Source organism: Schistocerca nitens, chromosome 3 (assembly GCF_023898315.1).
Source record: "Schistocerca nitens isolate TAMUIC-IGC-003100 chromosome 3, iqSchNite1.1, whole genome shotgun sequence".
Taxonomy (NCBI): Eukaryota; Metazoa; Arthropoda; class Insecta; order Orthoptera; family Acrididae; genus Schistocerca; species Schistocerca nitens.
In genome coordinates, this window is record NC_064616.1 from 747,093,648 (window position 1) to 747,121,444 (window position 27,797).

The 27,797-nt window shown below is 41.5% G+C and overlaps 1 protein-coding gene across 1 annotated transcript; it reads left to right on the forward strand.

Annotated features, from left to right (window-relative positions):
- The first annotated feature begins 11,406 nt into the window (after positions 1-11,406).
- LOC126248734 (ADP-sugar pyrophosphatase-like) lies at positions 11,407-19,901 on the forward strand. Its single transcript, XM_049950053.1, has 5 exons — positions 11,407-11,636; positions 16,306-16,466; positions 16,644-16,795; positions 17,450-17,558; positions 18,599-19,901. The coding sequence occupies exons 1-5, from the start codon at positions 11,530-11,532 to the stop codon at positions 18,706-18,708; spliced, it is 639 nt and encodes a 212-aa protein (XP_049806010.1). The 5' UTR covers positions 11,407-11,529; the 3' UTR covers positions 18,709-19,901.
- Positions 19,902-27,797: the final 7,896 nt, after the last annotated feature.

The window sequence follows — 27,797 nt, forward strand, 5'->3', positions numbered from 1 at the left end:
GGTGGTGTCAAAATTGTCTTGTAGCTCTTTGTATGCAACAGTGTTTCAAAACAATGCACACTCGGACAAATTATATGTAAGAACGGAATGAACATTTTTTTCTTTGTTTATATAAAAACATGATTCAGTAAAACTGTTTGTATATCTGCTAATTTCACAATCTCACAATCCACCTTTTACCAATAGTTAAAGCAGGTTTCATAGTTTCAAATGACACATCACCCGAATTTATTGCATTTATACGTAGTTACAATGGTATGACCGTCAACAAATGTGTTAAAAGCAGCCGTTCAGCTGCCCTAACCACTACGGCACCTGGATCGGAAGTGGCCGCGCGGCCTTTGGCGCCTTGCCTGCCACGGTTCGCGCGGCTCCCCCCCCCCCCCCCCCCCCCCCCCGCCGTCGGAGCTTCGAGTCCTCGAGTCCTCCCTCGGGCGTGGGTGTGTGTGTGTTGTCCTTTGGGTAAGTTAGCTTAAGTTAGATTAAGTAATGTGTAGGCCTAGGGACCAATTACCTCAGTAGTTTGGTCCCATAGGAACTTACCACAAACTTCCAAAATTTGCGAAAGTGTTAAACATAATTTCAAACCTTTTGCAAACTTTTTCTTGCTCACTTGTTTGACGTCAAATGTTTAGCACATTGCCTCATTTGTAAGGTAATGAGAAATTTGAAACTGTTTTATAGATCGTGGTTAGACTCTTTAAAGAATCTAGGGTTTTCTGTTTAAGATAGGAATGTAAGAAAGCCGCGGCTGAAATTTTTGGCATAAAACAGAAGTGGCCAGTCACTGAAGCTGTTTTATGGATGGTTGTTAGATTCTTTAAAGAATCTGGAGTTAAAGATAGGAATGTAAGAAAGCCTCGGGTAAAATTTTTGCCATAAAACAGAAGTGGCCTATATATATGGGAAACAAAGCCTAAATGTCGTACGTTAGTGGTTTTATACGCCTATATCTATACTTCACAAGCCGCTTTACGGTGTGTGGCGGCGGGTACTTCGTGTACCAGTGTCACTTCCCACTTGTCCTGTTCCAGTCGCGTATGACTCGCGGGAAGAACGATTGCTGGTAAACGTCTGTGTGGACTCGAATCTCTCTAATTTTATCTTCATGGTCTTTCCGCGAAATATACGTAGGAGGAAGCAATATACTGGTTGACTCTTCTAGGAAAATACGCTCTCGCAACTTTATCAGTAGAACATACAGTGATGCAGAACGTCTCTCTTGTAGCGTCTGCCAGTGGAGTTGTTTCAGCATCTTCATGAGGCTCTCGCGCTTATTAAATTAACCTATAACAAAACTTGCTGCTCTTCTTTGGATCTTCTCTATTTCCTCTATCAGACCTATCTGGAACGTATGACATACTCTCGAGCAATATTAAAGTATTGGTCGAACAAGAGTTTTGTAAGCTACTTCCTTTGTTGGTGGTTGGACTGCATTTCCTGAGGATTCATCCAGTGAATCTTAGTCTGGCACCTGCCTTAATTGTACTCATTTTCTGTCGTCGTTCCACTTCAAATCGCTCTGTACGTATACTTCTAGATATTTTATGAAAGTAACTGCTCCCAGAGATCGTTCTACAATCGTATAACCATATAATAAAGCGTCTTTCTGTCTATGTATTCGAAATACCTGGCATTTGTTTATGTTGAGGGTCAACTGCCACTCCCCGCAGCAAGCGTCGATCCTCTGCAGGTCTTCCTGCCTATCCTAACGCTACAACTTCTCTGTATACAATAACACCATCTGCGAAAAGCCTCATTGAACTTTCCACGTTATCTACTAAGTCGTTTGTACGAGGGCTAGCTGAAAAGTAATGTCTCGGAATTTTTTATGCTGTTGGCAATGTCGGTTGAAGTATTACAAGCCGGCCGCGGTGGCCGGTCGGTTCTAGGCGCTTCAGTCCGGAACCGCGCGACTCCTACGGTCGCAGGTTCGAATCCTACCTCGGGCATGGATGTGTGTGATGTCCTTAGGTTAGTTAGGTTTAAGTAGTTCTAAGTCTAGGGGACTGGTGACCTCAGATGTTAAGTCCCATAGTGCTCCGAGCCATTTGAACCATTTTTTGAAGTATTACATCTACATCTACATTTATACTCCGCAAGCCACCCAACGGTGTGTGGCGGAGGGCACTTTACGTGCCACTGTCATTACCTCCCTTTCCTGTTCCAGTCGCGTATGGTTCGCGGGAAGAACAACCGCCGGAAAGCCTCCGTGCGTGCTCGAATCTCTCTAATTTTACATTCGTGATCTCCTCGGGAGGTATAAGTAGGGGAAGCAATATACTCGATACCTCATCCAGAAACGCACCCTCTCGAAACCTGCACGGCAAGCTACACCGAGATACAGAGCGCCTCTCTTGCAGAGTCTGCCACTTGAGTTTGCTACCCATCTCCGTAACGCTATCACGCTTACCAAATAACCCTGTGACGAAACGCGCGGCTCTTCTTTGAATCTTCTCTATCTCCTCCGTCAACCCGATCTGGTACGGATCCCACACTGGTGAGCAATACTCAAGTATAGGTCGAACGAGTGTTTTGTAAGCCACCTCCTTTGTTGATGGACTACATTTTCTAAGGACTATCCCAATGAATCTCAACCTGGTACCCGCCTTCCCAACAATTAATTTTATATGGTTATTCCACTTCAAATCGTTCCGCACACATACTCCCAGATATTTTACAGAAGTAACTGTTACCAGTGTTTGTTCCGCTATCATATAATCATACAATAAAGGATCCTTCTTTCTATGTATTCGCAATACATTACATTTGTCTATGTTAAGAGTCAGTTGCCACTCCCTGCACCAAGTGCCTATCCGTTGCAGATCTTCCTGCATTTCGCTACAATTTTCTAATGCTGCCACTTCTCTGTATACTACAGCATCATCCGTGAAAAGCCGCATGGAACTTCCGACACAATCTACTAGGTCATTTATATACACTCCTGGAAATGGAAAAAAGAACACATTGACACCGGTGTGTCAGACCCACCATACTTGCTCCGGACACTGCGAGAGGGCTGTACAAGCAATGATCACACGCACGGCACAGCGGACACACCAGGAACCGCGGTGTTGGCCGTCGAATGGCGCTAGCTGCGCAGCATTTGTGCACCGCCGCCGTCAGTGTCAGCCAGTTTGCCGTGGCATACGGAGCTCCATCGCAGTCTTTAACACTGGTAGCATGCCGCGACAGCGTGGACGTGAACCGTATGTGCAGTTGACGGACTTTGAGCGAGGGCGTATAGTGGGCATGCGGGAGGCCGGGTGGACGTACCGCCGAATTGCTCAACACGTGGGGCGTGAGGTCTCCACAGTACATCGATGTTGTCGCCAGTGGTCGGCGGAAGGTGCACGTGCCCGTCGACCTGGGACCGGACCGCAGCGACGCACGGATGCACGCCAAGACCGTAGGATCCTACGCAGTGCCGTAGGGGACCGCACCGCCACTTCCCAGCAAATTAGGGACACTGTTGCTCCTGGGGTATCGGCGAGGACCATTCGCAACCGTCTCGATGAAGCTGGGCTACGGTCCCGCACACCGTTAGGCCGTCTTCCGCTCACGCCCCAACATCGTGCAGCCCGCCTCCAGTGGTGTCGCGACAGGCGTGAATGGAGGGACGAATGGAGACGTGTCGTCTTCAGCGATGAGAGTCGCTTCTGCCTTGGTGCCAATGATTGACGTATGCGTGTTTGGCGCCGTGCAGGTGAGCGCCACAATCAGGACTGCATACGACCGAGGCACACAGGGCCAACACCCGGCATCATGGTGTGGGGAGCGATCTCCTACACTGGCCGTACACCACTGGTGATCGTCGAGGGGACACTGAATAGTGCACGGTACATCCAAACCGTCATCGAACCCATCGTTCTACCATTCCTAGACCGGCAAGGGAACTTGCTGTTCCAACAGGACAATGCACGTCCGCATGTATCCCGTGCCACCCAGCGTGCTCTAGAAGGTGTAAGTCAACTACCCTGGCCAGCAAGATCTCCGGATCTGTCCCCCATTGAGCATGCTTGGGACTGGATGAAGCGTCGTCTCACGCGGTCTGCACGTCCAGCACGAACGCTGGTCCAACTGAGGCGCCAGGTGGAAATGGCATAGCAAGCCGCTCCACAGGACTACATCCAGCATCTCTACGATCGTCTCCATGGGAGAATAGCAGCCTGCATTGCTGCGAAAGGTGGATATACACTGTACTAGTGCCGACATTGTGCATGCTCTGTTGCCTGTGTCTATGTGCCTATGGTTCTGTCAGTGTGATCATGTGATGTATCTGACCCCAGGAATGTGTCAATAAAGTTTCCCCTTCCTGGGACAATGAATTCACGGTGTTCTTATTTCAATTTCCAGGAGTGTATATTGTGAAAAGCAATGGTCCCATAACACTCCCTGTGGCACGCCAGAGGTTACTTTAACGTCTGTAGACGTCTCTCCATTGAGAACAACATGCTATGTTCTGTTTGTTAAAAACTCTTCAATCCAACCACACAGCTGGTCTGATATTCCGTAGGCTCTTACATGTCTTACATATTGCTCGGTCGACTATCCTCCTTCGCTGACTCATATTGCAAGCCTCTGCCGACAGAGGGCTCCGAATTGTAACTTGCAACACGGCCGTGCGTGGTAAACAGTGTGCTGTAACAGAGTTTCTAACCGCAGAAAACGTGAATCGAATTGGAATCCATAGGAGAATTGGAGCTGAGTACGGTGGTGATTGTATAGGTATCAGTAATGTATTACGTTGGGTTGTCAGTGCTCGTTGGCCACGTCCGATTTTCGTGTTGCCAAAATTTAAAGAACATATTACAGGACTTCACTTTGATAGTGATAAAGCGGTGCAAGCAGAGGTGATATTGTGGCTTGGTCAACAAAGTTAAGCATTCTACAGTGACGTGACGGTATCAACAAACTGGTCTATCGGTATCAACAAACTGGTCTCTCGGCATAAATGTGTTCGTCGCCAGGGTGACTACGTTGAAAAATACACTTAGGTGACAAAAGTCATGGGATGGTTCAAATGGTTCAAATGGCTCTGAGCACTATGCGACTTAACTTCTGAGGACATCAGTCGCCTAAAACTTAGAACTAATTAAACCTAACTAACCTAAGGACATCACACACATCCATGCCCGAGGCAGGATTCGAATCTGCGACCGGAGCGAGTCATGGGATATCAGTATGCATATATACATATGGCGATAGTATCACTTACACAAGATATTGGCGAGGCCGTCATTTGTACTCACGCGATTCGTAAGAAAAATTTCCGACGTGATTATGGCCGCTTGATGGGTATTAACCGACTTTGAACTCGGAATGGTAGTTGGAGCTAGGTGCATGGGACATTCCATTTCGGAAGTCGTTATAGAATTCGGTATTACGATATCCACAGTGTCAAACAGGGTGCCGAGAATACCAAATTTCAGGCAGTACCTTTAACACGGACAACGTTGTTGCCGACAGCCTTCACTTAACGACCGAGAGCAACGGCGTTTGCGTAGAGTCGCCGGTGCTAACAGGTGAGCAGACTGTGCGAAATAACTGCAGAAATTAATGTGGGACGTACGTCGAACGTATACGTTACGACAGTGCGGCGAAATTTGGCGTTAATAACCTCTGGCGGCAGAAGATCCACGCGATTGCCTTTGCTAACAGCGCGATATCGCCTGCAGATCCTCTCCTGAGCTCTTGACCATATCGGTTGGAACCTAGACGACTGGAAAACAGTGGCCTGGTCAGATGAGTCCCGATTTCAGTTGGTAAGAGTTGATGTTATGGTTCGAGTTTAGCGCAGACCCCACGAAGCCATCGACCAAGTTGTCAACAATCCACTGTGCAAACTGTTGGTGACTCCATAATGGTGTGGCTGTGTTTACATGGAATGTATTGGGTCCTCTGGTCCAAATGAATTGATCGTTGAGCCGGACGGAGTGGCCGAGCGGTTCTAGGCGCTACAGTCTGGAACCGCGCGACCGCTACGGTCGCAGGTTCGAATCCTGCCTCGGGCATGGATGTGTGTGATGTCCTTAGGTTAGTTAGGTTTAAGTAGTTCTAAGTTCTAGGGGACTTATGACCTCAGAAGTTAAGTCCCATAGTGCTCAGAGCCATTTTTTTGAATTGATCGTTGACTGGAAATGAAATGGTTATATTCGCCTACTTGGAGACCATTTGCAGCCATTCATGGACTTCATTTTTCCAAACAACGGTGGAATTTTTATAGCAGACAATATGTCATGTCACCAGTGACAGTTGTTCACGATTGGTTTGAAGAACATTCTCCACAAATCGAGCGAATGATTTGGCTACCTGTAACGCCCGGCATAAATCCCATCGAACATTTACGGGGCATAATTGAGAGAGCAGTTCGTACACAACATCCTGCACCGGCAACACTTCCGCAAACATGGACAGCTATAGAGGCAGTATGGCTCAATATTTATACAGGGAAGTGCCAACGATTTGTGGAGTCCATGCCACGTCGAGTTGCTGCACTATGCCGAGCAAAAGGAGGTCCAACACCATATCAATAGGTATCCCATGACTTTTGTGACCTCGATGTAATCATTGTGCAAAAAGTATAGAAACAAAAAAGTTTTGTGTAGAGAAACATATAGAAGCATGTGCCTGTGAGCTTAAATTAAATAAAGGCACATTTATAATTGTAACTGTATATAGGTCCCCAGCAGGAAATTTTCATCTATTTCTGAAAAATTTGGACTCCTTGTTGTGCTATCTGTCAGACAGGGGGAAGCAAATTATTATTTGTGGGGACTTCAATGTAGATTCTCTGAAAGAGGGTAATAGGAAAAATGACCTTGAAGTATTACTCGGTTCTTTCAATTTGACACCCGTTATTGATTTTCCTACTCGGGTGGTAAAGGATAGCAGCTCACTGATAGATAACTTCTTTATAGACCAAGATAAGTTTAACCAGATAAATGCTCAGCCTGTTGAGAATGGTCTTTCTGATCATGGTGCACAGCTAGTTACAATATATGACATAGCTCCATTCAGCAATACTAAACAGTCCTCCAAAGTGGTACGTTCAGTCAACGATTTAACAATTGCAAATTTCAGGGAAAGCCTACAGCAGTTAGACTGGGATGAGGTGTACCGTGAACCTGATGCCAATTTAAAATATAATTTATTTCATGACATTTTTGTAAATGCATTTGAAAACTGCTTGCCCAAGAAAATAGTTAAATATACTCGTAAGAAACCTTGTAAGAAACCATGGCTTACTAAGGGTATAAAAATATCTTGTAACCGCAAAAGGGAAATGTATCTGACAGCAAGAAAGAGTAGTGACCCAGAAACTATCAAAAATTATAAAAACTACTGTGTTATATTAAGAAAAGTTATTAAAAAATCCAGGAGTATGTGTATCATGTCTGAAATCAGCAACTCTGATAATAAAATTAAAACAATTTGTAATATTATTAAAAGAGAAACAGGTCAACCAAGAGCAGAGGAAGACAGTATTACCATCAAATTGAATGAAAACTTTACAAACAAAAAGTCAGAAGTTGAAAATATTTTTAATAATCATTTTCTAAATGTTGTGGATATAGTAGGATCCAGGTGTTCATTAGAAGATGCTAGGCTGTTAATGGAAGAGGCCATACCTATGCAATTTGATACAATTGAAATCTCACCCACTTCTCCCTTTGAAATTAGGAAAATAATAAACTTGCTTAAAAGCAAAAACTCACATGGAATTGATGGCATTTCCAGCAAAATACTAAAAGCTTGTTCTCAACAGATAAGTAAGATTCTCAGCCACCTGTGTAATAGCTCTCTGGAACAGGGCATTTTCCCTGATAGACTGAAATATGCTATTGTTATACCTTTGCATAAAAAGGGGGATAGATCTGATGTCAACAATTACCGTCCAATCTCCCTTCTAACAGCTTTATCCAAAATTTTTGAGAAAGTAATGTATTCAAGAGTAGCTTCACATATCTGTAAAAATGAAGTACTAACAAAATGTCAGTTTGGTTTTCAGAAAGGTTTTTCAACAGAAAATGCCATATATGCTTTCACCAGTAAAATTTTGAATGATCTGAATAACCGAACACCACCCATTGGGATTTTTTGTGATCTCTCAAAGGCTTTTGATTGTGTAAATCATGAAATTCTGCTAGACAAGCTCAAGTATTGTGGCATGAGTGGGACAGTGCACAAATGGTTTAATTCGTACCTAACTGGAAGAGTGCAGAAAGTTGAAATAAGTAGTTCTCGTAACATGCAAAGATCAGCACATTCCTCAAACTGGGGAACTATCAAGAATGGGGTTCCACAAGGGTCAGTCTTGGGTCCTTTGTTGTTCTTATTATATATTAATGACTTGCCATTCTATATTCATGAAGAGGCAAAGTTAGTTCTCTTTGCTGATGATACAAGTATAGTAATCACACCTGACAAACAAGAATTAACTGATGAAATTGTCAATACTGTCTTTCAGAAAATTACTAAGTGGTTCCTTGTAAACGGACTCTCACTGAATTTTGATAAGACACAGTACATACAGTTCCGTACAGTGAATGGTATGACGCCATTAATAAATATAGACATTAATCAGAAGCATATAGCTAAGGTAGAATATTCCAAATTTTTAGGTGTGTCCATTGATGAGAGATTAAATTGGAAGAAACACATTGATGATCTGCTGAAACGTTTGAGTTCAGCTACTTATGCAATAAGGGTCATTGCAAATTTTGGTGATAAACATCTTAGTAAATTAGCTTACTACGCCTATTTTCACTCATTGCTTTCATATGGCATCATATTTTGGGGTAATTCATCACTGAGGAATAAAGTATTTATTGCACAAAAGCGTGTAATCAGAATAATAGCTGGAGTCCACCCAAGATCATCCTGCAGACACTTATTTAAGGATCTAGGGATATTCACAGTAGCTTCTCAGTATATATACTCTCTTATGAAATTTGTTATTAACAACCAAACCCAATTCAAAAGTAATAGCAGTGTGCATAACTACAATACTAGGAGAAAGGATGATCTTCACTATTCAAGATTAAATCTAACTTTGGCACAGAAAGGGGTGAATTATACTGGCACTAAAGTCTTTGGTCACTTACCAAATAGTATCAAAAGTCTGACAGATAACCAACAAGTATTTAAGAAGAAATTAAAAGAATTTCTGAATGACAACTCCTTCTACTCCATAGAGGAATTTTTAGATATAAATTAAGAAAAAAAAGAAAAAAATATTAAAAAATAAAAAATAAAGAAAAACAAAAAACAAAAAAAATAAAGTTGTTATATTAACTTAAGTATGTTGTTAAATTAACCTAATTATGTCATGTATTGGAAAATTCGACTCGTTCCACATCATTACGAAATATCGTATTCATGATCCATGGAACTAGTATTAATCTAATCTAATCTAATCTAATCTAATCCAAGTCGGCCCGTTTGACGTCCTACCCCCTTTAAACCTAACTAACCTAATGACATCACACACATTCATGCCCCGAGGCAGGATTCGAACCTGCGACCATAGCAGCAGCGCGGTTCCGGACTCAAGCGCCTAGAACCGATCGGCCACAGCGGCCTGCTCTCCATGTAAATTTTTAGACAGAAAGAATAAAGATGTAGAATGTTACAATATTAAGAAAGTTTGTTTTATTTAAAAATCTTTAAGAGTTTTCAAGTAAAAAATTCGAAAGTGCTACTTTCCAGCACGCCATCACAGATATTGTGCTGGACCACTCAGGAACCTACTGGTGGGCTGCCGTTCTTCGTTGCTTCTATTCTCAGGTTGTTGTTGTTGTTGTGGTCTTCAGTCCTGAGACTGGTTTGATGCAGCTCTCCATGCTACCCCATCCTGTGCAAGCTTCTCCATCTCCCAGTACTTACTGCAACCTACATCCTTCTGAATCTGCTTAGTGTATTCATCTCTTGGTCTCCCTCTACGATTTTTTACCCTCCACCCTGCCCTCCAGTATTACATTAGTGATCCCTTGATGCCTCAGAACGTGTCCTACCAACCGATCCCTTCTTCTAGTCAAGTTGTGCCGCAAACTCCTCCCCTCAATACCTCCTCATTAGTTATGTGATCTACCCATTTAATCTTCAGCATTCTTCTGTGGCACCACATTTCGAAAGCTTCAATTCTCTTCTTGTCTAAACTATTTATCGTCCATGTTTCATTTCCATACATGGCTACACTCCACACAAATACTTTCAGAAACGACTTCCTGACACTTAAATCTATACTCGATGTTAACAAGTTTCTCTTCTTCAGAAACGCTTTCCTTGCCATTGCCAGTCTACATTTTATATCCTCTCTACTTCGACCATCATCAGTTATTTTACTCCCTAAATAACAAAACTCCTTTACTACTTTAAGTGTCTCATTTCCTAATCTAATTCCTTCAGCATCACCCGACTTAATTCGACTACATTCCATTATCCTCGTTTTGCTTTTGTTGATGTTCATCTTATACCCTCCTTTCAAGACACTGTCCATTCCGTTCAACTGCTCTTCCAAGTCTCTGACAGAATTACAATGTCATCGGCGAACCTCAAAGTTTTTATTTCTTCTCCATGGATTTTGATATCTACTCCGAATTTTTCTTTTGTTTCATTTACTACTTGCTCAATATACAGATTGAATAGTATCGCGGAGAGGCTACAACCCTGTCTCACTCCCTTCCAAACCACTGCTTCCCTTTCATGTCCCTCGACTCTTATAACTGCCATCTGGATTCTGTACAAATTGTAAATAGCCTTTCGCTCCCTGTATTTTACCCCTGCCACCTTCAGAGTTTGAAAGAAAGTATTCCAGTCAACATTGTGAAAAGCTTTCTCTAAGTCTACAAATGCTAGAAACGTAGGTTTGCCTTTCCTTAATCTTTCTTCTAAAATAAGTCGTAGGGTCAGTACTGCCTCACGTGTTCCAACATTTCTACGGAATCCAAACTGATCTTCCCCGAGGTCGGCTTCTACCAGTTTTTCCATTCGTCTGTAAAGAATTATTCTCAGGTATACGTTTGAAAAACTTAATTCACTCTACGAACTACCTCCATGTTAGATATTTATTGAAGGAAGTGGGGTCATTGTCTTCTCAGTGTCTCCAGCATTCTGAACAACTGGGGACACGCGAGAAGCAGTGACTGGCGGCCGGTCTAAACCGAGCCGGCCTACCCTACTCTTACGATGAGAGACACTCATTCACTACAGTTAGCAACGTGACGAGGCGCACGTAAAAAGGATATTCGCAGCTTCGTGCAGGGGCATATCGCACTGCGTCCCACTGCGTTGCCTTCCAAGAAGGCACGTCGCGTAAACACGGCCTTTTTTTTGCTCGTTTTGTGTTTGTTTGTTTTTTTTGCCCGTGACGACGGGCAGCGGCGATCGACGAGGTCGGGCAAAGATTGCAGGGGCGCGGGGTCGGTGGTCGGTGCGCACGCAGCGGCGGCGTGGCTGGGCTGCGCCTACAAGAGTCGCCGGCCGGGCGGCCAGCGCGCAGTCACCGCCCGCCTCTCGCCGCCAGCCATGAACAACAACGTCAGCTGTCGCTTCGTGAAGGAGGAGCACATCAGCTCCGGAGACTGGCTCTCGCTCGCCAGGATCACCTACCTCGACCAGAACGGCACGCCCAGGTCTGTCGCCGCTGCACGCCCTTTAATTCTCTTTTTGCGCACCAACATGTCTTATGTTGTCACTTTCACCCTATCTGGTGGCACTGTTGAAGGAGCGCTACTGTATACGAACTTCAACTTTTTCCATTTTGAAATTTATTTCGTATTTCGTCGATACTTCGAAGTCTCCAGTCACACGACTGGACTTGTTGCAATAACCTATCGCACTACTTCGCAGTTTTTGAAAGAACTTTAATACATCCACATTAATGGTCTCCGTGCGCCGTGGCTATGGATTTGAAGAAATACAGGAACGAACAATTTTTTATATAGCTTTATTTATGCATGATACGTTTCAAGCTTTCACCCATCTTCAACTGGCGTAATATATATCTTCGTCAATACAACGTTTTTATCGACTTCCTTTAAAATGCTGCAGCTGTCATTGGTCCTGTAATTTGTATCGCCTTTATACAGGGTGTCCCAGGAGGAATGGCCGGCCGCGGTGGCCGTGCGGTTCTAGACGCTTCAGTCCGGAACCGCGGGACTGCCACGGTCGCAGGTTCGAATCCTGCCTCGGGCATGGATGTGTGTGATGTCCTTAGGTAAGTTAGGTTTAAGTAGTTCTAAGTTCTAGGGGACTGATGACCTAAGATGTTAAGTCCCATAGTGCTCAGATCCATTTTGAACCAGGAGGAATGGTCAGTTTTGGAGCCCATGTTCTTTTTTGCTTCGAATGATCGTTCCGTCATATCCCCGAAAATTGACCATTCCTCCTGGGACACCCTGTATGTCTAGCAATAACAAAAAGTTTCAGTGATGTTGCACGGCATTCCCCACGACGTCCTGCGAACGTTGCGCTGTGTCAGTGGTCCGAAACTAAAATTGTTTGTGCTACACACATAAAATCGGGAAAAGGAGCTAAAACCTACAGAACCAAAGGCAGTTGCAGCGTTCTAAAAGAAGTCGACAAAGCATTGTGTTAACGAAGATATAAATGTATTACGCAAATTCAAGACGATACGCGTCTTGGCATGAGTAAATCAGGCTGACTGCTGTATTCCTTCCACGGAATATGCTGCTACGAATACTGTCCTCATGAAGAGTTCAAACAGATACTGATGAATCAAGTTGTGAGCTTTGATGTTGGTGATTGCTCTGTTTTCACCCTGCATCACACCTTGGAAATTCTGTCAGCGTAGTTCCACAAACATAAGTGCAATCCAGTATGTTGAGGCGCTTTTCTCGTGAGAAGGAACTCTGTGTCGATGGCTTATTCAACGAATACATAATTTCCTAAGACTGCAAGGTCTGTGTAACTGTCAGACAGTATGCCCTTCTGCCATAAGGGGAGCCCGAGTCGTATCCCAAATACCCTCGAGGAAATCAGTTGGATGGAAGTGAGTGAAATGAGATTTATTGTCGTAAGGAGAACTTGGCGAGGTACTTGAGCAGTAGCAGCGGTTCCACTTATAAGAACGGGTGTTAGCTATCGGAAGGGTGATGTTTTGACCACTTTCCCATTTCAGAGCCCTTAGACATATAATATAGCAGCGATCATTTGACAGGCCAACGTCCTTCTCGGATGACAGTGCCTCAGGGTAATGATTTATAGTTATATATTCAGATGTTTGTTGTGATACTTTATCACCGTTGCCCTTTCCACAGTGACAGTTTCCTCGTGATTGTGCCTCCATGACAGTTGGCATCGACTTATTTCAGTCCAAAATTGCACACTCGTTGAGATCACTGTTTTCTTTTCGTAGGGCCACGGCAACCATGGCGGCGTGGCGATATATCAGTATGACGCTCTCCCATACTTGAAAGGCAACAGTAACTCGAATTCAGGATAGCAGTTGTATATGCGGTAATTTACGTGATATTCCGTAGACATGGCAGTGGAATGCGAGGTTGTTTACGCACTCTCGGGTAGCTCGTCCTATCGCCCAAGCGACCTAAGTACAAGGCCCGTAAAAACGTCACGGTCATCACAGAACTGCAGATAGCGTCTGCAGGCGGACTGAGCCCTTGGTGAAGACAACCACCCTATGTCGCGCTTTGCTTCCGAAGAAAACAGGTGGAGTGTATCGTATAAGACAGACAGATAAAAACAGGATACCAAGTATAGCATTTTACAGTCTGTATTTGGTTGGTTGGTTGGTTGATTGGGGGAAACGGACCAAACAGCGAGGTCATCGGTCCAATCAGATTAGGGTAAGTTGAGGAAAGAAGTCGGCCGTGCTCTTTCAAAGGAACCATCCCGACATTTGCCTGAAGCTATTTAAAAGGCTCTGAGGACTATGGGACTTAATATCTGAGGTCATCAGTCCCCTAGAGCTTAGAACTACTTAAACCTAACTAACCTAAGGACATCACACACTTCCATGCCCGAGGCAGAATTAGAACCTGCGACCGTAGCAGTCACGCGGTTCCGGACTGAAGTGTCTAGAACCGCACGGCCACCGCGGCTGGCGAAGCTATTTAGGGAAAACCTAAATCAGGATAGCTGGACGCGTGTTTGAACCATCGTCCTCCCGAATGCCAGTTCAGTCTGTATGATTTACGTTAGTGAGGAAAGAATACGAGAAAAAAAACAGCAAATGTTCTCTATTTGTGATGTGTACCTCAAGTAGTTCCAAAAGACAAGTTAGTCCTTTCACACACACAATTTGTTTGGTTCGGATATATAGGCAATAATGTGAAAATAAACAATTTGTTTGTACACTTTTTGTGCTTATTTACTCTGCAATGCTGAAATCTGTTCTTTTACTTGAACTGTCTCTATTAAACGATGTGGACGCGCCATTTACCGTCAGGTTCAATTTTCAGTGATGTTTTATATTTACCCAATACAATGCTGTGTTCGTCCATACCTGATGCTTCAGAGGCATAGTCCATAAGCGTATGCACTTAATTAAGTAACTGCACTCTTCCCTATATTCAGGATTCTGTCTTGAAATCAAATTTGCGTTAAGAAGGCAGCCATATTCACGTGCCGGTTTTATTGAATTTGACTCATTCCACGTCCCTGAAAGTCTCCCCTTGGGAGTCAAGGCTTACTTTCCTTTTTACGTCATTCTTTTCTTCTGGTATAGCAACAAATGACTGAAAGATAGTTTATAGTACCAGCTTCGATCACGAAGACAACAGGCTCTGATCTTATCCAAAAGCAGCTGAGATCAGTCAACTTAATGCGGTTTCAGAACAAATGATCTCTCAAGTCGACTGCTGCACTGGTTGCCCTCTTCATTGCCCTGTTCACCGTAGGAACACGACGATCAAAATAATATTAAAAAATACTGCAGTTAACAGTAATAAGCAAGATGTCAGAATTCTTATAGCCTGTTTCACACGTGCAGTTTAATCTGATGCCTGCAGGACACGCAGTAAGTCTGACGGTTCATCGTGGCCCCAACAGATGAAAGTCTGCTGATACTCTACTTAGTCATGACAACGAAAGATTGTTTTAAAAGTAGAAAAAAATATTACGTACGGTAGTCTAAAGAATGATTGAAAAGAGAAACGTGTACTTACACGCAATTTTTTTTACAATAAACCTTTTTATTTTACTTACCAGTATCTCAGTTCCAGTTCCATTATCCTTATTACCGTACCACTTTTGAAACTGTAATACGAGTTTCATCGGACACCTCGAGCACGTAAGAAACGAAACAGATAACTTTTGGACTGTCACTTCAGTTCTCATATTCAAGCGAATCTCGCTGTGATTTATAAGATTCCTTAACTTTTTGTCTTTCGTCCGGTAATTAATTTCTAATATTGAATATTTTGGGAACTAGTCTGCTCGGGAACTAGTCTGCTCAGTATGTTATATTTCTTTCGCCTTTTTTTTATTAACTTGAATACGATACTTGTTTCTTCCTGCAATAGTAACATCTTTGTGAATATCTCACCACAGATAAGACTGACTGCAGTATGTTTCAATAAACATCTCTTTCCAATCTTTTTCACATCTTGATGTCATCACATTGTTTACCTACTAACTGCAATGTACCGTACCTCAATGATCCATCCCATACACATGCACCAGTATGCCAACACAGTCGAGCGCTGCGCAAGCTAGTGAGTGGCAAAGTGCAATATGTGCTCCAGTTTCTTGAGTACCTCAAGGTAAACACACCAATGCAGTTCCATTATTCACACATTCTGATTTAGCTGCACAGGTGTGCAAACTTGTGAGGTCTGCCTCTATATGTATTAAAGCCATCTGGCATAAAGTTACTTCCATTACATACATAGTAGTGGTAACACTCATTCCATTTACAAATTTGGAATCAAAATATTTATAGCAGATATAATGATAACTGCGTATAGTGTCACCAGTAGCTACTAAAATACAAAATATTTCTTTCCAATAGTTTAGTTCTAAGAAATAAAAACAAAATAACAATATATTCGTTTATTTTTTCCTACAGAGAAACTGTGAAATATACTAGAGACACAGTATTCTGTAGATAAATAATGAAGGTTTTGTTTCACTTGACTATAGATACTATACTTTACCAGCTACCATAGCGCAAAAGTCTGTACTAATTTGGGGTCTCTCTAACTCTGCCATACCAACAGAAGTGACACATTTTATTTCTTACTATCTTAGGAAATCTAGTAAAGAAATTGCTGTGTGATAATGATACTAACAATAATAAAAATTAAATGTCTGTCTTTCCAGAGTTTGGGAAGGTGCAACAAGGCTGACAAGAACTGACAATGCCAAGATTGATGCAGTTGGTGTCATTGCTTTTTACAAAAGACTGCTGCATTATGACTGTATTATTCTTGTCAAGCAATACAGACCAGCATTGAAGGCTTATAGTATTGAAATGCCAGCAGGTAAACAACCTTAATATAGGAAATATAAAGTAATTCCTGGAACATGCTTTCAGACATATACATGTTAAGTAAATTAGTTGGAAAGTTATGATAGCACAAATGACATAATTTCATTACTTTATCAATGGCTTGCATATTTTAGAGCATGTGTAACCATAAAATCTCCACAACACACAGGTCTAGTTCAAGAAAATGAGTCTCCTGATGAATCAGCATTGAGAGAACTCAAGGAAATCACGGGTTTCACAGGAAAGATCAAGAAGATTGGCCCAATACTAGCAATGGACCCTGGTGCTTCTAACTGCTCAATGCGTCTGGTCACAGTGGAGGTATGAAAACTGTTTCTAAGCTATTAGTAAATAGGTACATGAATAAAAGTGCAATGTAGCTACTACAAAGAAGATAAACAAGATAAATACATCACACAGTGCATCATGTGACTAATCTGATTCCATTTACAGTATTATTCAGTAGTTCGTACTTAATCTTTGTCTAGCTGATTACACTATATCACAACATTTACAATTATCCTGATTTTCTTTTCTTGGATATTCATTATTTTGTGCATGAACCTGGATTCTGAATATGATGGTGCTTTCAAGGAAATGACAGCGGATGTCTTTTACAAAGTAATTCCATTCAGTTACTCTTTGGTAAACAAATGAGTATTTTACCCCTACTGCTCCTTCAGAGTTTAATACTCATTAGTGTGATGGTCTTTCCATCCCTTATTTGTACCATATATGAAATTCTATCTATCTATCAATGAAACATGCTAACTTGAGTTAAATTTCAGAACCATATAGGCCCTACATCTAGTTTAACATAGTTAGAACTAAATATATTGATGGTGTTCTTAGTTTTGCATTTTTATTCCTCTTTTGGAGAGGAATTTTGTGTATACATATTGTCTTTTAGTTGCTGTTTTAAGAGTGCTTGCTTTTTTAAGCAGAATCAACAGCCTCTTTGTGTTTTTTGTATAGGTGAATGGTGATGATGTTGATAACCTGAATTTGAAAATTAATGGAAATGGAGTCCGATTTAAGGAACCACTCCTGATTCCTGTATCAGAACTTTTGGAGAAATTAAGTGGTATGTATATTTCTAATTTTAAATAAAATTACCTAAATAAGGGCACCTGATAACAGACAAGTGTTTCAGGCTGAAGGAGATTTGGAGAGCTATTTTATCTAACATCCATGTAAACGTACAGTATTAAGAAATTAGTTATTTCCCTTTGTCTTGCTTGTGCCTAAGCAACAGAAACGTTCAGTAGCCCTTCATTCACTTATTGTTTACACCATACATATCATATAGCTGCTGATAATTTTCCTGTCTTTACACAAATATTTTTTTTATAGAAATATACATTGAAATTACTTCAAGTTAGAACAAAGTTTGTATTGTGATTTATTACCTGTTCAACAGTAAGTGATTGGCACATTACGTCACTGTCCAATTTCCAAACTTCTCTGGTGTTTAGATGTTTAGTATCCATAGTCTTTAAAATGTGTGCTTCACCATGTGAGATAAGTAAAAATACAATCCTCAGCTATTAAAGCCCGCAAAAGATACTGTACTGGTTTTAAATATAGACTATTACTAAAAAATTAATAAGGCAATAGCTGGATAGTTTGAAATTGGTGCCCAGCTGTTGTAATGATGGCCTCTTTACCATTCAAAGCAGAACACAGGCTTCTGTAGGTTTGGATTGCACCAACATGTCCTTGCATGCTGTAACTGAATACCAATAAAGTAAATCTTTACTGAATTTGGAAATGAATTTTCACCATTTGATGTGATTAACAGTAAGTGCCCCCCCCCCCCCCCCCCACACACATTTATATTCAAGTTAATGCTATGGCATGTGTGTATGAGCCAGTGTTGTTGACTTGATTTCCATGATGTGATTCATACTGTCTAGACTCTCAGTGGATAGTAGTAAAAATGCAGTTGAAAGATCAGTCCAAATATACATTTTCCTTTCTTATAAAAGACATGCTCATACACATTGTGGTGTTGCATCTGAAACAAATTGTCTAAGCATGATTTTAGGCATTTTTAATCATTTATTAAAATTGTGTAATAGATATACTTGGCGACTAACAATGAGTTTCCACTTTCTTTTTTAGCATATGCATCTGCAGGATTTATCATCGATTCAAGAATTGATGCATTTGCCATTGGTTTGGTTATGGGTAACCAGAACAGGAAAAACAAAATACCCACCACACTGCTCTGAGGAGTCATTTGCAACACTTCATATCAGCTTATCAAATACCAAACTGTATATTTTAATTCAGTACATTATTGTATTTAGCTGAATTCATCCCTGTACCTGTAATTATTTTCGTGTCTAGTGTAATACTATTTTCTTTGTTGATTGTATGTCACCATATATCTCTCCTGAATTGATGTTAATTCTTCTGCACTGAAAGGACTTCAATTTTGTGATTTCTTTATATATTTCACTTGGAGTCTGACTTCTGTTGAATTCAACACAAATTTGACTTATTGCATTCAGGTTGTTCCTTAATTAGCCTATCAAAAATGTGTCTTGTACTGTGGACAATATTCTTCATTTGCAAATTTATTCAAAAAGAGTGTCATAAGCACAATTGATTTCTGTGTCTTGCTGCAGATTACAGATCCTCTCTACTACTTGTTCCAGCAAGTTTCATACCTTTAAAGGAAAAGAATCTCACATTTAATTTATTGTATGCTGGGTGAGAGCTAGTGGAATACTTCAACCAAGAATCATTGTAATAATCACTTGTCATTCATCATTATTTTCTAATTTCACAAGGATTATCACAAACATGTTTCACAGCGTCATTTATTTAAGATATTTTGTACTAAATAAGTTCTTTCTTCGTCATCTTAATTTATTTTCAGCAAACTGTCATTTAGAAATTTGTCTGTTAATTTTAGTGTACACTTATTGTCTATTATTCCCATTTTGATGTCTGTTGCAAATTGTCCTATTATCTTATTGCCATTTCTAATTTTCCTGTAATTCAAATCTATTACAACCATAAAAACTTAAAGGTTTCTACCTCATGTCACATATTACTGTGTGCATAGAAAGTCACTGGGAAACACAAGAAAGTGGAGAATGTTATCAGCTCCTACAAAGACTGAATTCTGTTTATGGGCTGTAAATGCTAAGAGAGAGATAAAATCCAGAATGTAAATCTCTCTCATGTTAATTTTAGAGAGAGAGAGAGAGAGAGAGAGAGAGAGAGAGAGAGAGAGAGAGAGAGAGAGAGTGAGTGAGTGTATTTTTTGTGTTTGATTGTTTTATTCTGGTCACTGATAAAATGCCAATATGCTGAGAGTGTGTTCTCAGAAGTGTCTGTATTATTATATAATTTTTATGTGACTGAATACTAGCAATAATTTTTAAAATGATAATAAACAAAAATTAATGTAAAATCTGTGTAAATTTCATAAATGCTCCAAATACTTTAAACACCCCAGTCAAGCTGGAACTGTTTTGTGATTACTTCTACAGCATAGGTTACTTTACTGAAATTGGCACTTCCAGTTTTACATTTTCATGTGTGGCTTAGAAGCCAAAGTGTTTCATTCCAAAGAGATTGGTATGATTCTTTTCATATGTGGCGCTGCTTTTTGTTATGAAAAATTCTCCATTGTCTGCTTTGCACATTGGTCTGTAAGTCTTCATTTGACTGGTTATGTAAGTTACTTTACAGGTCAAAGAAATGCAAGGACTTGCCACTGCTGTAATGACTGTGCTTTGTGGAGAGCTGCATGTCAAATCACTAGAACTAATAACAATCTACTCTCATATTGCAACTTTACTACACAGGCCTACAGTCTGGCTACATACCAAACACAAATGAATAACATTGTGGAAGTGTGGGTTTGTATTTATATTCTAATAACATTGACTGGGAGTGAGTCAGGTTTGTAAGACTTTTGGCTTTTAAAAATGTTTACGCAGATATATGAGAGAAATACAGCTTGTGGGAAACAAGAACGTAGAGTCTTGTACCGTAAAGCAGAAAGGGAGAGGATGTTGTTATGGATGGCTGATTTCCTCTTTCTACAAGACAAATGCACACGTGGATTAATACGGTTCTTTATATACATTAACATTCACTTAGCTGTAATAGAGTCCATGTGTTGTGGTACAAGCTAATCAGTAATAGTCCTCTTGCAAACAGTATTAGTAATCTTGCTATTACAACTTTAGTCTTACTACTGGTCCTGCTATAGGCACTAATCTGGTCACTATGTACTGTTGTAACCTGCGATGTGAACTGAGCCCGCTCGGCGAATGTGCTGACAGATGCCAAACTGGAAGAGTGAGTCAGTGCCGCCCTCCGGTCAAAAAATGGTTCAACTGGCTCTGGGCACTATGGGACTTAACTTCTGAGGTCATCAGTCCCCTAGAACTTAAACCTAACTAACCTAAGGACATCACAAACATCCATGCCCGAGGCAGGATTCGAACCTGCGACCGTAGCGGTTGCGCGGTTCCAGACTGTAGCGCCTAGAACCGCTCGGCCACCCCGGCTGGCCCCCTCTGGTCAGCAGCAGCGGCCTAAATACATGTCGAGAGGGCATTGATGGCATGTTGTTTGTCAGTGTGTGTCTGGCCTCTCTGATGATAGGCGCACTTGATCGAGAGCCTACTATCAATCTCTGCGCTACATCTTTGCCGACCAGTGTGCTGGCGACAGCTTACGTCAGCACAAAGAAAAGTAGTTCACTATAGGCTGCAGATTCCTTGACTTGTGCCTTAGGGTGGTGGGGTTTCGGGTTCCGCTGAACAGGTCATGTGTCCACTACACACAGGAGGCGGCTACACGGGTAGCAGGGGCAGCGTGGCGTGGACTGGGCGGTTTTTTAGGTTAGACAGTCTCGGGAAAGATCAAAAAGGGCTCCAGTCTCAAAGGGTACCGGGCAAAGAAACGACGAGAATCGACCAAGGAACAGTCGGTATTGTAGTTGTAAATTGTCGTAGCTGTGTTCGAAAAGTACCAGAGCTTCAAGCGCTGATAGAAAGCATTGAAGCTGAAATCGTTATAGGAACAGAAAGCTGGCTAAAACCGGAGATAAGCTAAAACCGGAGATAAATTCTGCCGAAATTTTTACAGAGGCACAAACCGTGTTCAGAAAGGATAGATTAAATAAAGTAGGTGCTGGTGTGTTTATGTCTGTTGATAGCAGTTTATCTTGTGAAGTTGAAATAGATAGTTCCTGCAAATTACTATGGGTAGAGGTTACACTCAACAGCCATACCAAAATAATAATTGGCTCCTTCTACCGACCCCCCGACTCAGATGATATAATAGCTGAACGATTCAAAGAAAACTTTAATCTCATTACAAACAAGCACCCCACTCATACAGTTATAATTGGTGGAGACTTCAATCTACCCCCGATTTGTTGGCGAAAATACATGTTCAAAGCCGGTGGTAGACAGAAAATATCTTCCGAAATTGTACTAAATGCTTTCTCTGAGAATTACTTTGAACAATTAGTTCATGAGCCGACACGAATTGTAAATGGTTGCGAAAACATACTTGACCTCTTAGCCACAAATAATCCTGATCTAATAGAGAGCGTCATGACGGATACAGTGATTAGTGAACACAAGGTCATTGAAGCGAGGCTCAAAACCATATCAACCAAAACCACTAAAAATAAACGCAAAATATATCTATTTAAAACAGCAGATAAAAATTCGCTTGATGCCTTCCTAAGAGAGTCTCCATTCCTTCCAAGCTAATTATGTAAGTGTAGACCATATATGACTCAAATTCAAAGATACAGTATCGACAGCAATAGATAGATTCATACCGCGTAAGTCAATAAGAGACGGGACTGGTCCACCATGGTACACAAAACACGTCAAAACACTGATGCAGAAGCAACGAAAATAGCATGCCAAATTCAGAAGAACGCAAAATCCCCTAGACTGGCAAAGTTTCACGGAAGCTCGAAATTTAGTGCGGACGTCAGTGCGAGATGCTTTTAATAGGTTCCACAATGAAACATTTTCTCAAAATATGGTAGAAAACCCAAAGAGATTCTGGTCGTATGTAAAGTACACCAGTGGCAAAAAAAAAAAAAAAAAAAAAAAAAAAAAAAAAAAAGTCAATACCGTCACGGCGCAATAGCGATGGAAATGTTACCGATGATGGTGCCACTAAAGCGGAGTTACTAAATACAGTTTTCCGTAATTCCTTCACGAAAGAAGACGAAGTAAATATTCCAGAATTCGAAACCAGAACAGCTGTTAGCATGAGTGACATGAAAGCAGATATCTTAGGTGTTGCGAAACAACTCACATCACTTAAGAAAGGCAAGTCTTCTGGTCCAGATGGTATACCAATCAGGTTTCTTTCAGAGTATTCAGACACAATAGCACCTTTCTTAGCAATCATATACAACCGCTCACTTGACTAAAGGTCTGTTCCTAAAGATTTGAAAGTAGCACAGGTCACACCAATATTCTAGAAAGGAAATAGTAGCAATCCATTTACTTACAGACCCATATCACTGACCTCAATTTGCAGTAGGATTTTGGAGCATATACTGTACTGGAACATTATGTATCACCTTGAAGAAAGTGACTTATTGATACATAACCAACACGGATTCAGAAAATATCGTTCTTGTGCAACACAGCTAGCTCTTTATTCCCATGAAGTAATGAGTGCTGTCGACAAGGGATCTCACATCGATTCCATATTCCTAGTTTTCCAGAAGGCTTTTGATACCGTTCCTCACAAGCGACTATTAATCAAATTGCTTGCATATGGAGTATCGTCTCAGTTGTGTGACTGGATTCGTGATTTCCTCTCAGAGAGGTCACAGTTCGTAGTGATAGACGGTAAATCATCGAGTAGAACAGAAGTGATATCTGGCGTTCCACAGGGTAGTGTCATAGGCCCTCTGCTGTTCCTGATTTACATAAATGATCTAGGTGATAATCTGAGCAGCCCCGTTAGATTGTTTGCAGATGACGCTGTAATTTACCGTCTAGTAGAATCATCAGACGATGAATTCCAGTTACAAAATGATCTAGAGAGAATTTCTGTATGGTGCGAAAAGTGGCAATTGGCATCAAACAAAGAAGAGTGCGTGGTCATCCACATGGGCACTAAAAGAAATCCGATAAATTTTGGGTATACGATAAATCGCACAAATCTAAGGGCTGTCAATTCGACTAAATACCTAGGAATTACAATTACGAGCAACTTAAATTGGAAAGACCACAAGATAATAATGTGGGGAGGGCGACACAATGACTGCGCTTTGTTGGCAGAACACTTAGAAGTTGTGACAAACCCACTAAAGAGAGAGTCTACATTACACTTGCCTGTCCTCTGCTGGAATATTGCTGCTCAGTATGGGATCCTTACAAGGTTGGAATGGTGGAGGACATCGAAAAAGTGCAAAGAAGGGCAGCTCCTTTCGTGTTATCGCGCAATAGGGGTGAGAGTGTCACTGATATGATACGTGAGTTAGGGATGACAGTCACTGAAAGAAAGGCGGTTTTCTTTCCTGCGAGATCTATTTACGAAATTTCAATCACCAAATTTCTCTTCCGAATGCGTAAATATTTTGTTGACACCCACCTACGTAGGGAGAAATGATCATCATAATAAAATAAGAGAAATCAGAGCTCGAACGGAAAGATTTAGGTGTTCCTTTTTCCCACGCACCATTCGAGAGTGGAATGGTAGAGAAGTAGTATGAAAATGGTTCAATGAACCCTCTGTCAGGCACTTAAGTGTGAATTGTAGAGTAACCATGTAGATGTAGATGTAGTAGATAGTGTCAGAACAAAGTGAATGTCAATACGGAATTATGAATAAAATTAGACCAGTGTCTGCTATACATAATCAGTTTATCAGACAAAAAAATGTAGTACTTTCAAATTATTGGGAACTTAGCTGTTGATTCATTCACATATCAGTTTGCAATTATATTAGAGATATCAGCATAATATATCAATAAAATATACTGTAGTGAGGCATATGATCTCTTAGATCTCTAGAGATTAATTATGTAGATAAAATATGGGGCAAAACAAATAACATTTTCTGGAGCACAACAAGGATATATGCTAACTGTGCCCCACGTGCTGCTTCTTTTGCAAATAGTATTCCATAACTTTCTAAAAACAAAAATGGTTCACAACAGAGAAAGAAAAACTACTTGTAGTCTGACACGTGCTGAAGAAATGAAGAGAGCTGTGAATAGCGTAATACAATATATCATGAAAGTTGAGTCAGCAGCAAAACAATATGATATCCCTAGGCAGACTCTTGAAAGATGAGTTATCTTTTCCTCGTTTCAGGACGGCAACTACCTCTGCATGTTTCCATGCAGAAGGGTAGCTGCCAGTCCTCAGCAGAAGGCAAAAACGTCTGCAATGGGCCAGAGTGCGTCAGGCGGGAGTTGTTTGAGCATATGAGCCTCTACCTGGTCGCAGCCACCTACTTTCCTGGCATTGAGAGAGCGAAGTTAGACGTCTACTTCCTCTTCAGTGATGGGTGTGATAGCATCTCCTGCGTCTTCTGCAAGGAAGACGGGCAACCTTTGACGCAGCGTTTGTGTGTGTTGTTCATCTATGTCGCCCTCTATCGGCATAAAGTTGGTTGCAAAACTTTCACCTAAGACATTGACCTTGGCGTCTGGTTCACAGACAACCGGTCCGTACACTTGCAGAGGAGGAAGGCTTTGTCCTTTCCGCAGTAGTCGAAATGTTCAAATGTGTGTGAATTCCTAAGGTGCCAAACTGCTGAGGTCATCGGTCCCTAGTCTCACGCACTACTTAAACTAACTTTTCTAAGGACAACACATACACCCATGCCCGAGGAAGGACTCGAATCTCCGGCGGGAGGGGCCGCACAATCTGTGACATGACGGCTCAAACCACGCGGCCACTCCGCGCGACCCTCAGTACTCGTTTTGTGTCTACAGGCAGAGCCATCTTTTATATGAAGCATGGATACATCGCCTGTCCAATCTTGATTCCGGTGGTTTTCCATAGCCGCCTTTATTTCACGGCGTAGCCAATTTAGATGGTGCTGGGTGACAGGATTTCACGAAGCTTGCCACACGCGAAAAATCCTTTTTCTTCGGTGATGGTCTGTAATATCTCATGGGGGAGTTGGCGCGATCTGTCTATAGGCCTTCGTGCTCCCCTTGGGAGTGACAGCATCTACAGCTCATAGTGTTACTGCTGTAAGATGCCGCAACGTCTCGTCTGCGCCGATGATTTCGGGATCTGGGATAACAGCGAGAGAGTCTTGTAGACCCTGTTTAAACTGTTCCTAGTTCTCCCTCACTAACTGTCGACGTCTTTTAGGTGACTCTACGCCGTCAAGATCGATGTGTGTTGTTGCAGAGGAAAGAGCCACCCTACTTATTGCAATAGTGAGGTGTTCGACGCACCTCATTACTGCGATGTCGAGCACATCAGGAAGGCTATGGACATCATTAGGGTAATATGTGAGGTCATATTGCCCCGGAAATACCGCGTTCGGCTGCCGAACAACGCGTAGTAGGCAGCGACCACTTGTATTTGTTGCCCTGGAATGCCTTTCTCCATGTTTTGCGTTTAAGTCTCCTGCGACAAAAATTTTACCGTGGAGAGACAACAATGCTTCAAAATCTCTATGGTCTAGAAGACGCCCAGGTAGCTTGTATACAGAAATAAAAGTAATGATTTTACTTCGTTGAACCTGATACATTCTATTTCCTCAAAAAATGGTTCAAATGGCTCTGAGCATTATGGGACTTAACTGCTGTGGTCATCAGTCCCCTAGAACTTAGAACTACTTAAACCTAACTAACCTAAGGACATCACACACATCCATTCCCGAGGCAGGATTCAAACCTGCGACCACAGCGGTTGCGCGGTTCCAGACTGTAGCGCCTAGAACCGCTCGGCCACTCTGGCCGGCCTATTTCCCCATTTTGTACGATTGAACACTTGGTCTTTTATAACAATCATTGATGCTTTTATGTAAAGGGTTGTAAATACCAACGATGTTTCTGACCATTTATTTTATGTAACTGACCAATTTTTTTTAACGTAGTTGTAATTCGTAGCAATTCACCATGTGAAAAATATTTCATTCTTGCAAAAGTTGTACTTTTATGTATCTTTAATTACGATATTGTAAGTCGCGTTTTTACATGCACAGTGGGAAGCTGGCTCTTCTCACCATATTATGTAAACACTGGCATCCTCTGGCCACTTCAAAGTTAATGTAGCTAGCTTGTATAATAAGGAGTACCACTACCTGTTCCCATGACATACCACAGATGGCTTGGTGCAAACTGATTTGCCATTATTACGAACTTTGACGATTGTTTCATTTATGTTTATGTCAGTAACTGCTCAGACACTATGTAGCAAATACGATATTGTAGTGCCTGTGTTTTTCTGATTACGATGCAAAGTTCCTTTGGAAATGCACGTCCGAAAGAACAGGCACTGCGGCACTACAGCCGTTGCTAAACACGTCAAATGAATTCGCAATTGCGAACAAGGACTGCCATCAACTGTAGAATGGAATGACGACAGTCAAAATTTGTGCCGGACCGGGACTCAAACTCGGACCTCCCGCTCGCGATAAGCGGAAAATTCAGGTTCGAGTCCCAATCCGGCACAAATTTTCATTGTCGTCATTCCATTCTACATGTGATGGTAGTCCTTATTCGCAGTTATGAATTCATTTGCTGTGAGAGTGTAACAAAGTTTAAAACCTGTGATTTAGTCATGTATTTTATTTGACAACCATATCAAGCAAGTCATGCTAATTGCCAGTATATTAGCATATTACATAAATGTTCTCGCATTTACTTAAGACGAAATTGGTTTATGTAACTGAAGATACATGTTTTCACAATGACTTGGGATCTACTCAAGTCTAAGTCTAACAAGGGGAGGCCGCCAATTGTGAAATTCAGATTCGATTCATATTGCGCATAATAAAAGCTTATAGCCAGAGGTGTAATGTGGCAAAGCACCAAGATGCACTTCTCAGCCGTTGTCGAGAAAATCGACAGTTAAAAGAAACCGTTGAGGTGAAATACTCTCTACGATTTGTAACTTCCTACAGCGTCGTGGCGCAGCGGTAAGCGCTCAGGTTCGTAATCCGAAGGTCACCGAGTCGAATGTCGCACCATGTAACTTTTTTTTTAGTATTTGTTATTTGTAATTAATATATATATATATATATATATATATATATATATATATATATATATATATAAAATTCACGGCAATCAGTTGCAACAATTATGCATATAATAAGTTGCTGAAAGTCGTTTGTC